At 39.1% G+C, this 12,552-nt stretch overlaps 1 protein-coding gene across 5 annotated transcripts in view; it reads left to right on the top strand.

The window, feature by feature from the left end:
- Nucleotides 1-2,377: 2,377 nt before the first annotated feature.
- The window catches only part of CCAR1 (cell division cycle and apoptosis regulator 1), a 52,178-nt gene continuing 42,003 nt past the window's right edge, over nucleotides 2,378-12,552 (top strand). The window contains exons 1-2 of one of the 5 annotated variants that reach the window (XM_036828423.1): nucleotides 2,378-2,421; nucleotides 3,841-3,966. In XM_036828423.1, the coding sequence (XP_036684318.1) occupies nucleotides 2,409-2,421; nucleotides 3,841-3,966 (139 nt within the window). In that variant the 5' untranslated portion in view covers nucleotides 2,378-2,408. Of the gene's footprint in view, nucleotides 2,422-2,458; nucleotides 2,519-2,551; nucleotides 2,770-3,840; nucleotides 3,967-12,552 lie in introns of those variants that run through there. The other 4 variants (XM_036828428.1, XM_036828425.1, XM_036828426.1 and 1 more) reach the window with 4 other exon arrangements.

The raw sequence follows: 12,552 nt of genomic DNA, 5'->3' as shown, positions 1-12,552 counted from the left end.
GTTTTTAAAAAAACTATTGCAAATTGTATCATTCCTGATTACACAGAAATTTGTGGGTCGTTTTAAATAAATTTTATACTTCTATTTTGCACCTGGTGGTCTAATTTTTCTTTCCTCTTCAAAATCACATTTTTAAAGTTTAATATCCAATAAAATTCACACATTTTTAACTACAAAGGACTATAAGATTTAATATTTGGAGATGACCAAATGTATGGATTGGGTTCAACACAAAATCAAGATGGCTACACTTATGGAATTCTTATTATGAGGCAGAAACCTTGCATTTTATGTAAACAATTTATCCCCACAGTGATGCTATTAAGTAAGGGCTCTTATCAGCCCCACTTTACAGATCAATTCAGGAGCTTAAAGTGGTTAAGCTCACACCCCTAGTTTTTAGCAAAGCTGTTAATCAACTTGGTTCTAGATTGACTCATGGCCTCCCTTGGATGTATCATTATTTTAATAAAACTTAATCCTGAACACAGTATGCCAACAGTATTTTAAAGTTGACATCCTAAAGTATTTATTGAAACCTGAAATGAAAAAATATATTGACAATAGGTGTTTAGTGATATTCCAGCAAATATCAGAAAAATAAGTTACTTTAAATTCATCTAGTTTGAAGCCTACTTCTCTGTAGCACCCTGGTAGTCCTCTTCTTCCTTCTAGTGATAGAAACAACTCCATTCCCCTCCACCTCCCCTTCCCCACCTCCTCCCCAGGTTTAGCTGGGCAGCTAGAGACTACATTTTCCACGTTCTTCCTGACTGGTTAAAAGGGTGACATGTGAGATGCTGAACATACAAACAGACCTGGGCAACACCCTAGGGGATGAAAGAATAAACAGCTCAACTAATATCCTTTATCTATATCTTATTTCCCCCACCAGGGACTAGGGACCAGGGATTGAACCCAGGCAGTGAAAGCGCTAAGTCCTAACCACTGGACCGCCAGGAAATTCCTGCCTTTATCTTTTAGATGCTCTTTAGACAACAGCTTGAGTAATATTTTATTTTTTATTTTTAAAAAAATATTTATTGAGACTTCCCTGGTGGTGCAGTGGTTAAGACTCCGCACTCCCAATGCAGGGGTCCCAGATTCCACCCCTGATCAGGGAACTAGATCCCACATGCATGCTGCAACTAAGGAGCCTGCGTGCCGCAAACCAAATAAATATTTTAAAAAATTATTTATTTGTCTGCATCAGGGTCTTAGTTGCAACATGCACGATCTGCGTTGCCGTGTGTGGGATCTTTAGTTTCAGCATGTGAACTCTTAGTTGCAGCATGTGGGATCTAGTTCCCTGACCAGGGACCAAACCTGGGCCAAGTCCCATGAGTGATCTTTTAAAACAGTAATCTTTTAAAAACAGATCTTGGGGGGAATTCCCTGGCCGTCCAGTGGTTACAACTCTACGCTTCCACTGGCAGGGCCAGTTCAATCCCTCATCTGGGAACTAAGATCCCACAGACTGTGGTGTGGCCCGGAAAAAGAGATGTGAGAAATTCAATACGTAATACATGTTGAAAGAAATTTAAAAAGACCTAAATAAATGGAAAGATATTCCATATTCATAGAACGGATACTTTATGTTGTTAACCCTGGGAATGTAAACTGGTGTAGTCACTGTGAAAACAGGTTCGCAGTTCCTCAAAAAGTTAAGTATAGAATTTACCAGGTAACCCAGAATTCCACTCCTAGGTATAAACCCCAAGAGAATTGAAAACAGGAGTTCAAACAAATACTTGTATGTGAATGTTCATAGCAGCATTATTCATAATAGCCCCAAAGTGGAGACAACCCAAAAGATCAACTGACAAATGGATAAACAAAATGTGGTATTATCCATTAAAACTAATCATTTTAGCTATAAAATCCGATGAAGTACTGATGCCTGCTACAACATGAACCTTGGGACACAATATAGTAAATTACAAAAGCTAGCCACGAAAGGCCGTATGTTGTATGATTCTATTAATATGAAATGTCTAGGACAGGTAAATCCATAGAGAGAAAGCCGATTAGCGGCTGCCTGGGGCTGGAGGGAGCAGGGATTAAGCAGTGACTGTTTAATGGGTAGGGGTTTGTCTCAAGGGAGCAGGCGATGGTGGTTGCTCTTCGTATGAAGATACTAAAAGCCCCTGAATTGTACAACATAAAATACTTAGAGCAGTGAATTATGTGTTAAGTGAATTTCATCTCAATTTTTTAAAAAAGTTAGCAGATGCCACTGGATATATCCATTCTTCCAAATACTTGTACAAGAAAAAAAAAAAAAAAAAAAGCGAAAACACACAAAATGGCGGAAAGCTTATCGGATCACGTGACAACCGATTCTTTTCCTTCCCACACTCAGGGAAGCCTTTTCCTTTGAGCTTGCGCAGAGACACAGCCTCATTATTATGCGAGGCCAAGGTAACCCTTCTTAGGCGCGCTCTAGGTCTAGCTGCGTAGTACGAGGGGTGAGCGCCTTGAAGGCTTGCTGGGAAGCGCGCACGTAGAACGCAGGCCCGTAAGCGCCGTTCCTCGGAGAGATGGGGAGGAGGGGAGAGGCGCGGAGGAAAAGGGGGAAGTTGGCGCATGCGCGTAAGGCTGACGGGTTTGAAATGGCTTCGGTGTTAGCCGGGACCGGATTCAGGTGAAGGTCTGGTCCTTGCGGTTGGAGCGGCCGGCGGCTGAGCCGGAGTTCTTAAGGTCCAGTCGGATCCACGGAAGGGCTGAGGGCGACCGTTTTGGTAGCACGGCGTCCGTAGGCCGGCGACGGTGGGGCTCTCGTGGGACTGGGACGGGAGGGACACGGTCCCTTTTGTGCGGGTCGGAGCAGGCCCCGCGCGGCCGGCCCCTCCCCCACCGCCTCGCTTTTTTCCGGCGGCCCCTCGGGTGTCCCCGGCGACCATCAGCCTCAGCCTCGGCCTGGCGGGCTCGAAGGGACTGCTGACCGCCGTCCCTAGCTCTCGAGCCGCTGAGGCTTTAGCCTCCTGGGCTGCGGTCCGGGACGTCGGGGCCGCTCACGGCGGCACGGCTTTTGGGGGATGGAGGCCTTCTCCGCCCCGCCGGGGGCTTAAGGGGGTCAGGGCTCTCGGTATTCCCCTCTTGGCGTTCGCCTAGTCTCGTGGGACGGAGGATTCCGCCTCCCCTGGTGTGCGGCCCCCGAGGAGCTAGGGCTGGAGGAAGATGGATGGCAGAGCTCTGGCCCCTCCGAGGAGTAGGGGGAAAGGGAGTGCGCGGGCTGACATCTTCACCTCTTCTGGCTTGATTTTGGGGGGAGGGGTCTTCGCGATGGTTCTTTAAGGGGCATCCGTTATTTCAACTGTCTTTCCCCTCGAGGGAGGGGAGAGAAAAGGAGCCCCCCAGTTCCTCCCCTGCTCTAGAAAGTACGGAGATGTTCGTTATTTAAAAGATATTCTTGAATCCCTTTATTCGGTGTCTCGTCCCAGCTTCCGTTATTGGTTTCTCCACTTTCAGTCCCCAGCTCATTGCCAAAAGAAACACGCAGGCTATATTTCTTCTGAACGTAAGGCTGTGTACTTTTTATTGTTAAGAATTGGATAGAAAACAACAGATGGTCTTCTCTTTAAATGTGACAGTTTGTAGTCGCAGAAGGAAGTGCCTTTCTTGTAAGTCTACCCCAAATGTCATATATTGAAATTGGGTACTTTTGGTGAACTACTTGATGTGAAATGTTTTTGCTGCATATCGGACGTTCATATGCCCCTTGTTATTTATACTTGGCCTACGAAGATGTCCTTGACAAATTGAACATTTCTTTAAAATAATACTTTTGTGATATCTGTAGTTTGGTTTAACTTTAACCTGTGGATCCTTTCTTAATAGATCGCTGCTATAGAAGACAAACAAGTGAAGGTTTTCTCCCTCCCCCTTTTATCATGGCTCAGTTTGGAGGACAGAAGAATCCGCCATGGGCTACTCAGTTTACAGCCACTGCGGTATCTCAGCCAGGTCAGGCTTCTTCTGAACACATGTACTGTAGATGTATGCCGGGTTGGAGATATAACTATGTGAATTAGGCTATGCATAATATTGTAAAAAAGTTTGCAAATGCTGTATGTTTTAAGCTTATCTGTGAAGCTTCTTTTAAAAATTCATGGACCAACTAGCAAAATATCTGTTTTACACAGCAGTTTGGACAGTTATATATAGTTTTTCAAACATTAAATTGATTAATTGGTTTAATTATGTTAGAGGTTCCTCATTTGTCATGTTAAGGTGTCAGTATTCATAAGTTATATTTTTAAAAAAATGTATTAATCCATACTTTATAAAAACTATACATGACTGGTTTTCAATTATTTGAATTTAAGGTAGAAACACCAGCTCTAAAGAATTTATCAAGCAAAGGAAAATGATAAATAGATGTAAAAGGAGCAAATGAATATTTACATTTTCAAAATAAAGTCAACAAAAAGTCATTTTCAAAATAAAGTAACAAAATATGTCATTGAAAGTGTTTGTTTCAATATTTCTTCCCATTGCTCTTAGGAAGACTTTCTTTTTTTTTTTTTTTTACTGTTTCTTGACTTATGGTTTGAAAAATTAAAGCAAGTTTCCTAAGGAGTTTACAGAATGAAATTTTGGGTTTCTTTGAGTACCCAGAAAAGTTTCACCTTATTCTGTTAATTTGAATATATTTTTATTTATGACATACCTGATACTAGTTCTTTGCTGCATTTTACTTAAAATTTTGTTATTTGAGGTCAGTTGCAGAGACAATGTGATCGTCTAATTTCGGTCTTCTTAGTATGATGGACATGATTATCTTGTTATATAAGTGACCTTTCTCTTTTTTTAAAAATTAATTAATTAATTTTTGGCTGCGTTGGGTCTTCGTTGCTGCGCACAGGCTTTCTCTAGTTGTGGCAAGCACGGGCTACTCTTCGTTATGGTGTGCGGGCGTCTCATTGTGGTGGCTTCTCTTGTTGCGGAGCACGGGCTCTAGGCACACGGGCTTCAGTAGTTGTGGCTTGCGGGCTCTAGAGTGCGGGCTCAGTAGATGTGTTGCACGGGCTTATTTGCTCCGCAGCATGTGGGATCTTCCTGGACCAGGGCTCAAACCAGTGTCCTCTGCATTGGCAGGCGGATTCTTAACCACTGTGCCACCAGGGAAGTCCCGGTGACCTTTCTCTTTAAGGAAATGGGTACATTAGGGTTTTTATTTTAATTACTCTTGATTTGGGGGGTTAAATGATCAACAGTTACTTCTGCAGACAACTGAAAATAATATGAAATAATAGCTAAAGATTATGTTAATTCAGATCCATGTATTTCTCCTCTGTGTTAAATAGTGGGGAACCTGATAATGACTTAGTTTTCTTTATAAATTTATTTATTTTTTAATTTATTTATTTTTTGGCTGCATTGGGTCTTTGTTGCTGTGCGTGGACTTTCTCTAGTTGCGGCAAGCGGGGACTATTCGTTGCGGTGTGTGGGCTTCTCATTGTGGTGGCTTCTCTTGTTGCGGAGTATGGGCTCTAGGCGCGTGGGCTTCAGTAGTTGTAGCATTTGGGCTCAGTAGTTGTGGCTCGCGGGCTCTAGAGCGCAGGCTCAATAGTTGTGGCACACTTGCTTAGTTGCTCCGCGGCATATGGGATCTTCCCAGGCCAGGGCTCAAACCCATGTCTCCTGCGTTGGCAGGAGGATTCTTAACCACTGCGCCACCAGGAAAGTCCCAATGACTTAGTTTTGTTGAAACAGGAATTATTAGCAGCTACTTTGTGTCCAGAAACAAGTGCTGTGTACTGGTATTTTGGTAAACTAAGCATGTTGACATGTTTTTTTCTGCATATAATTTGTTTTAATTTCGTACCTGTATTCCAGTAGAATAGCTGTTATGGTGGAATTCTATTGTCTGTAGCTCTTAACATTTGTATTGTAATTACTTAAATGTGCGCTATACTCTTTGTTTTCATTTTAAAACTGAGCAAAGGAGACACCAAAGGTTTAAAAACTAGTCAAAGTCAGTAGTAAATATAGGTCTCCTTTTCCATATTTGACAATAGTTTCCAAATGTAAATGATGGAATTTGTGTAAACAGTTTCTATTTTTTTTTTTTTAATAAATTTATTTATTTATTTTTAGCTGAGTTGGGTCCTTGTTGCTGTGCACGGGCTTTCTCTAGTTGGAGCAAGCGCGGGTTACTCTTCGTTGTGGTGCGCGGGCTTCTCATTGCCATGTCTTCTCTTGTTGTGGAGCATGGGCTCTAGGCACACGGGCTCCAGTAGTTACGGCTCGCGGGCTCTGGAGCGCAGGCTCAGTAGTTGTGGCACACGGGCTTAGTTGCTCCGCGGCATGTGGGATCTTCCTGGACCAGGGGTCGAACCTGTGTCCCCTGCATTGGCAGGCGGATTCTTAACCGCTGCACCACCATGGAAGCCCAACAGTTTGTATTTGTGCTGTAGGAAATTATTTATGGATTTTCTGGGACCTGTCATTAATCACAGTTTTTCAAAATCTGATACTTTATTGATACATTATGACTTAAGTAACTAGGCAAGTGTTTTGTTAGCATCTGTGCTTAGTTTTCTTACAAAAATCCTGGAGTAGGTTCTAAGTGGAACTCTAGTGACAATGTTTTTATTAAAATATTTAATTTTTAGGTGCTATATTTTGAGCTGTTTCCTGAAAGCCTGTTATAATATTTTCTAGTCTTCATTTTCAAGTCTTTGTGACTAATCATTATCTTATTAGAGTTGATTCTCAGAGCCAAGCTAATTTCTATCAAAGTTGAATTTTTTTCAACCCTAAGGCAATTAGAATTTTATTTACACCTTAAAAACCTTATAGTTTTATTTACACCTCATTTCAATGGAGAACATTTTAGCCTAAGTATATAACGCCTTAAGTTTTCTCCTGGCAGCTTCAACTACAATTTGAGAAAAAATTTCAGCAAAGGGCATTAAAAGGACTTAATCTGGGTAATAGTATAGCTACCTGTTTTATTCTAGTTAAAAAAAAGTATATATATATATGCATGCCAGATATATTAGTATCAGAGGTCAATGTCATAAATAATCACGCAACAGAAAAAGGTTAACTGAATAATTCAGTTCAAATGAAATATTTTGATCTTTGTGGCTATGTATCTGACTCATTTTCTCCTGAAAGCAATATAAAAAATTACTACTGTTTCCTTTTTGTATATAACTTAAGGTGGTTTTGTTCAGTTAATGGCTTTGCTATTCCATTTGCTAGCAAGGTTATCTTGCATTTGTACTAACTCTGAAAATTCTCAGCTAACAGTGATTTGAAAATTTCAGTGCATTCACACAGATGACGTGTTTAAAATAAGATTAAAAACTTCAGTAAAAGCATGCACACTAGCACTTTATTGCTGAAATCTGTCGTAAGGTCCAAGATTAGTATTTGAATTGTTTCTGATTAATTTTAATGCTGAGTCTGTTCCATTAAGGAGTTAGTAATTTCTACGTGTCTGTCATCTTTAATTTTCTTTTCCTTTATTCCCCATATTCAAGCATATATCAAACCTTGACTTTTTTCCCCCTTGAAAATGCCTCAGATATATTCCTCTATTTTACACTTAGGCCCTCTGCACTTTACATGTGGATAACTGCATCAGCTTTCTCTTGCTTGCAGATCCTATGCCAAAGTCTCTCACCTAACTTTCAGGCCCTTCCATACCTTTCCCAAAGCTTTATATCCTAATCTGTAATGCTTACCGTAAATCATTCACTTAAGTCAGGCTACTCTTTTCCCCATGTGTCACTTAGTCGTACTCTATATTTATTATCCTTTATTAAGTTCTAACTGCTTTTATTTGCTTTCCTCTTTTACTGGATATGCTGCTTATTATTTCTCCCCCAGATCCAGTGTGTCTGTCAGATGTGATATTCCTAAAGCATAATTTCTATCTAAATTACTGAATTTTCCAAAGCTGAATGGGCCCTGAACTAGATTTTCTCTCAACTCGTTTTTCTAACAGATGAAGAATTTGAGGCCCAGAAAAGTGAAGAAATTTGTTTATCAACAGAAGGTCACAGAAGAGTCCAATGTTAGGACCTCAAAATTGTGCTTATTGTTTCTTCCATTACTCTCTTCTTTTATTCATCCTCAAAAATATCTTCAAGGACTTTTAGAATACAGTTCAAACTCCTTGAGATGGTATTCAAGATCTTCTGTATTTCCAACCTCATTTCTCATATCTCCTACACTGAAATACTTCTTTTTAAATATTTACCCTCTTTTCTATCTCCTAGCTGAAGTGCTGTGTCACATATTCAGTGACAGTCATAATTGGGACCAGACCTTTTAGGTTTGAAAGCTTAACAATTTTCTGTTGTGTAAAGGGACATTGAGAGAGAGAGCTGGCAAATCACTGACTGAATCTTTAAATATCCCTTAGATTAATTATAGTGACTTAGGAGTATCTTCAGTATATTTGACTCAAAATATTTGCATGTGTATATGTACATAATTGCAACAGTATTAAAATGTTTGGGTGGATTTAGCCAATTCAGACCTATTTTCTCACCCATTTCTTTGACCATTTGTAAGATGACTACATTCTGGCTATAGACAAAAAATGAACCAGTTCAGGAGTTAAGATCATAGTGCTATGTGGTACTTTAACACAGGTGACTGAGACTAATACAATTGTTTTAAATGTGACTTCATTTAAAATTGTTTTATACAAGTTTTATTTTATTTTATTAGTTAATTTATTTATTTTGGCTGTGCCATGCGACTTGAGGGATCTTAGTTCCTTGACCAGGGATCGAACTCGGGCCCTGACAGTGAAAGCACCGAGTACTAACCTGGACTGCCAGGGAATTCCCTATACAAATTTTATTTTATTTTTTAAATTAAAAAATTTTATTTATTTATTTATTTTTGGCTGCGCCATGCAGCACGTGGGATCTTAGTTCCCTGACCAGGGATGGAACCTGCACCCCCTGCATTGGAAGCGTGGAGTCTTAACCACTGGACTGCCAGGGAAGTCTCCCCTGTACAAATTTTAAAGGTCACACTTCATTTAAAGTTATTACAAAATATTGGCTATATTTATTGTGCTGTACTATATGTCCTTGTTAGCTTATCTTACACTCAGTAGTTTGTACCTCCCACTCCCCCACCCCAATCTTACCCATCCCTGCCTTCTCCCCGCTGGTAACCACTAGTTTGTTCCCTGTATCTGTGAATCTGCTTTTTTGTTATAATCACTAGTTTGTTGTATTTTTTTAGATTTCACATATAAGTGATATCGTACAGTATTTGTCCTTCTGTCTGACTTACTTCACTTAGCATAATGCCTTCCAAGTCCATCCATATTGCTGCATATGGTAAGATTTCATTCATTTTTATGGCTGAGGAGTATTCTATTATATATGTATACCCCATATATTCTTTATCCATTCATCTGTTTATGAACACTAAAGATGCTTCCATAAAATATGACTTCATTTTTTCTACCTCTTTAATCTGGCCCAGTGGTTGTCTTTTAAAACCCCTATCTCTTGAGTCAGAAGCTCAAATTGTTAAACTGCAAGATTCATGATCTTTTTCAAACAAATAATAGCTGATGTACTATGTATACTTACATTAGTTATCTCTTGATAGAGCTGGATATTTCAACTCATTTGGTAGAAAAAGAAGATTGCAGGAATTCCCTGGCTGTCCAGTGGTTAGGATGCGGCGCTTTGCCCACTTTCATTGCCAGGGCCCAGGTTTGATCCCTGGTAGGGGAACTAAGATCCTGCAAGCCAGCATGGCCAAAAAGAAGATTGCTACTGGTGTGGGCTTAACTCTTTTTAAACACTACTAGTGCTATGTAACAAGAAACTGTCTCCAAAAGATTGTTCTAAGAGTAAAAAAAAAAAAATGCACAGAAATCTGTTAAGGCTCATTGTTAGTACATATTTTTTCCCTTATCCTCTGAGCATGCCTTATTTGTGCTCTCATCCAGTGAGAGCTGCATCAACATACCAAACTACACACCAGTGAGTGCCCCGTCTCTCTATGCTTAGTTGAGTGTGCAACTCATGTTTATGCATTTGTGGCTTCTCTTGCACTATGTTTTATGATCTGGGAAATAATTTTGGTCTATTATAGCTGAAAATGTATTGGAAATAACCTTGAAAGTTGGAATATTAACTTTGGGTGATACAAAACTCGTTGAAAGAAATGGAGTTGAAAACTAGATAAATATCTGAGGCATTCAAGGATGGAAGAAATCATGACATTACAAATGGTGTCTTCAACTTCCTGGGAGGGTTGACCAATGTACTTGAGTAGTAGCTAGAAGAGACTATGGCCAGGATCACTAGTCATCACTTCCATGGGACTTCAAGAGAGTCGAAGAGCTGTTGTCTGCTAAGCTATTAATCTTTATAGAGACTCCCATATAACACTGACTTATTTAAGGCTTTGCCTCTTCTTTATAAAACAGTTCTCGCCACTAAGTAGAATTTTCTGTGATGATGAATATATTCTGTGTCTTCATTATCTAATATGGTAGCCACTAGCCACATGTAGCTCTTGAGCCCTTGAAATGTGGTTAATGTGACTGAGGGACTGAATTTCTAATTTTATTTACTTTTCACTAATTTAAATTGAAATAGCCATATATGGCTGGTGGCTAGTGTATTGAACAATGTGGTTAGTATAGAAGATTACAACATTTAGAATATGTTATATTTAAAGTACTATTTTGTGCCTTAATTTTTTTTAATATGCCTGTGACTTATTTATTTTGTAACTGGAAGTTTGTACCTTTGACTCCCTTAATTTCTTATTCTTAATGCCTTAATTTCTAATTCTTAAAAGGTAATGAGTATTTCCAGTTATTTGGGTACATTATGGGCTTAGAAAAAAAAGCAACAGCAATGCCTTGACCAGTGAGTTGTCTGATTGTAAGAAAGTTATCTGTGCATGAGGGCATCAAAAGTTTTGAATTTCTGTGAAATCTAATCTTTAAAGATCACTTCTTAGGAAGGATGTTGGGTTAAAGATGACACTTAGGAGACTTGTTCACTTGATTTAAAACTTGGGTTTATACGTGTTTTAGTAAATCCACAAGTTATAAAGAGAATCCCCCACATCTTTATGTTGTTTTTCTTTCCATACAGTGTAAGATTGCTTTTGAACATATATTGATACATGGAAATTTCGAAGGATAAAGCATTGCTTGACCATTGCCTTAAAAAAATTTTGCAAAAGATGAAAACAATGAAGTTTCTTGGGTTAGCTTGAGGTTTTTTGTTTTTTTATTTTATTTGTTTTTATTTTTTATGTATTTATATAAATTTATTTATTTTTGGCTGCGTTGGGTCTTCGTTGCTGTGCGTGGGCTTTCTCTGGTTGCAGCGAGCAGGGGTTACTCTTCGTTTTGGTGCGTGGGCTTCTCATTGTGGTGCCTTCCCTTCTTGCGGAGTACGGGCTCTAGGCGTGCGGGCTCAGTAGTTGCAGCACGCAGGCTCTAGAGCACAGGCTCAGTAGTTGTGGCACACAGGCTTAGTTGCTCCGCAGCACGTGGGATCTTCCCGGACCAGGGCTCGAACCGCGTCCCCTGCATTGGCAGGCGGATTCTTAACCACTGCGCCACCAGGGAAGTCCCAGAGATTTTTTGTTTTTTTAGTCTAAGGTTGCTTCTAAGTAGTTTTTTTTTAATTGAAGTATAGTTAATTTACAGTGTTGTGTTAGTTTCAAGTGTACAGCAAAGTGATTCAGTTGTGCATATGTGTATATATATATGAGGTTTTGTATTTTATTATTTCAGAAGGATGACCCATCTTAGTAAAGATAGGTATAAGGGTAATAAGGATTTTTAAATTTGTGAGTTTGATAAAATCAAGGGACAACAGACAGGGGACATGTTTCTGTTATGTGTTTTAATGGTGTGTTCACTGGTATTCAGTATATGATAACTACTAGTATGTCATAAAATGAATGCTTCAGTCATATGAAACTGATTTTACATTTTAGAAAATAATATATTTTACATTTGTCCTTAAAGCTTTAAGGAAACTTACCCCTTAGATTTACTTATTCACCTCTGGTAGCCTTTGGTCATTTAGGACTCATTTCATAGGTTTGTCTGTGGAAGTATTGCTACATAGTTATAAGTATATCTGTTTCAGATGGGCCATGAGACCTTCAACAATCATATTGAATCAGGTAAAGATAAATGAACAGACTGTTCCAATGTGGGTAATTGGAAAAAAATCTCCAACTGATAAGTGTTAGGCCACTTATGGAGAGAGAAAGATTAAGTCAGAGATTCATACCTTTGTACTTTGTAAGTATAGAATTATCTTACAGAATATTGATTATAGTAATTCATAAGAGTAGAGAATGCTATAAACAGGTATTCAAGGATACCTTCTTAGATAGCCACAAAAAAGAGGAGCATTAATAAATTTTAATGAAATGTACTTTATCGAGGTTAAAATCTCAAAGGTAAATGACTTTAAAGAGAGCTACATTATACAGACGTGTAAAAGCCACAACCACATGCACAGTGATTTCACAAAATTTGAATTAACTAGCTAGTAGTGTGCAGCAACTACTAGAATG

This window comes from Balaenoptera musculus, chromosome 16, assembly GCF_009873245.2.
Source record: "Balaenoptera musculus isolate JJ_BM4_2016_0621 chromosome 16, mBalMus1.pri.v3, whole genome shotgun sequence".
Taxonomy (NCBI): Eukaryota; Metazoa; Chordata; class Mammalia; order Artiodactyla; family Balaenopteridae; genus Balaenoptera; species Balaenoptera musculus.
Note: the sequence above shows the minus strand (reverse complement) of the source record. Positions and strands in the feature narration are given on the sequence as shown.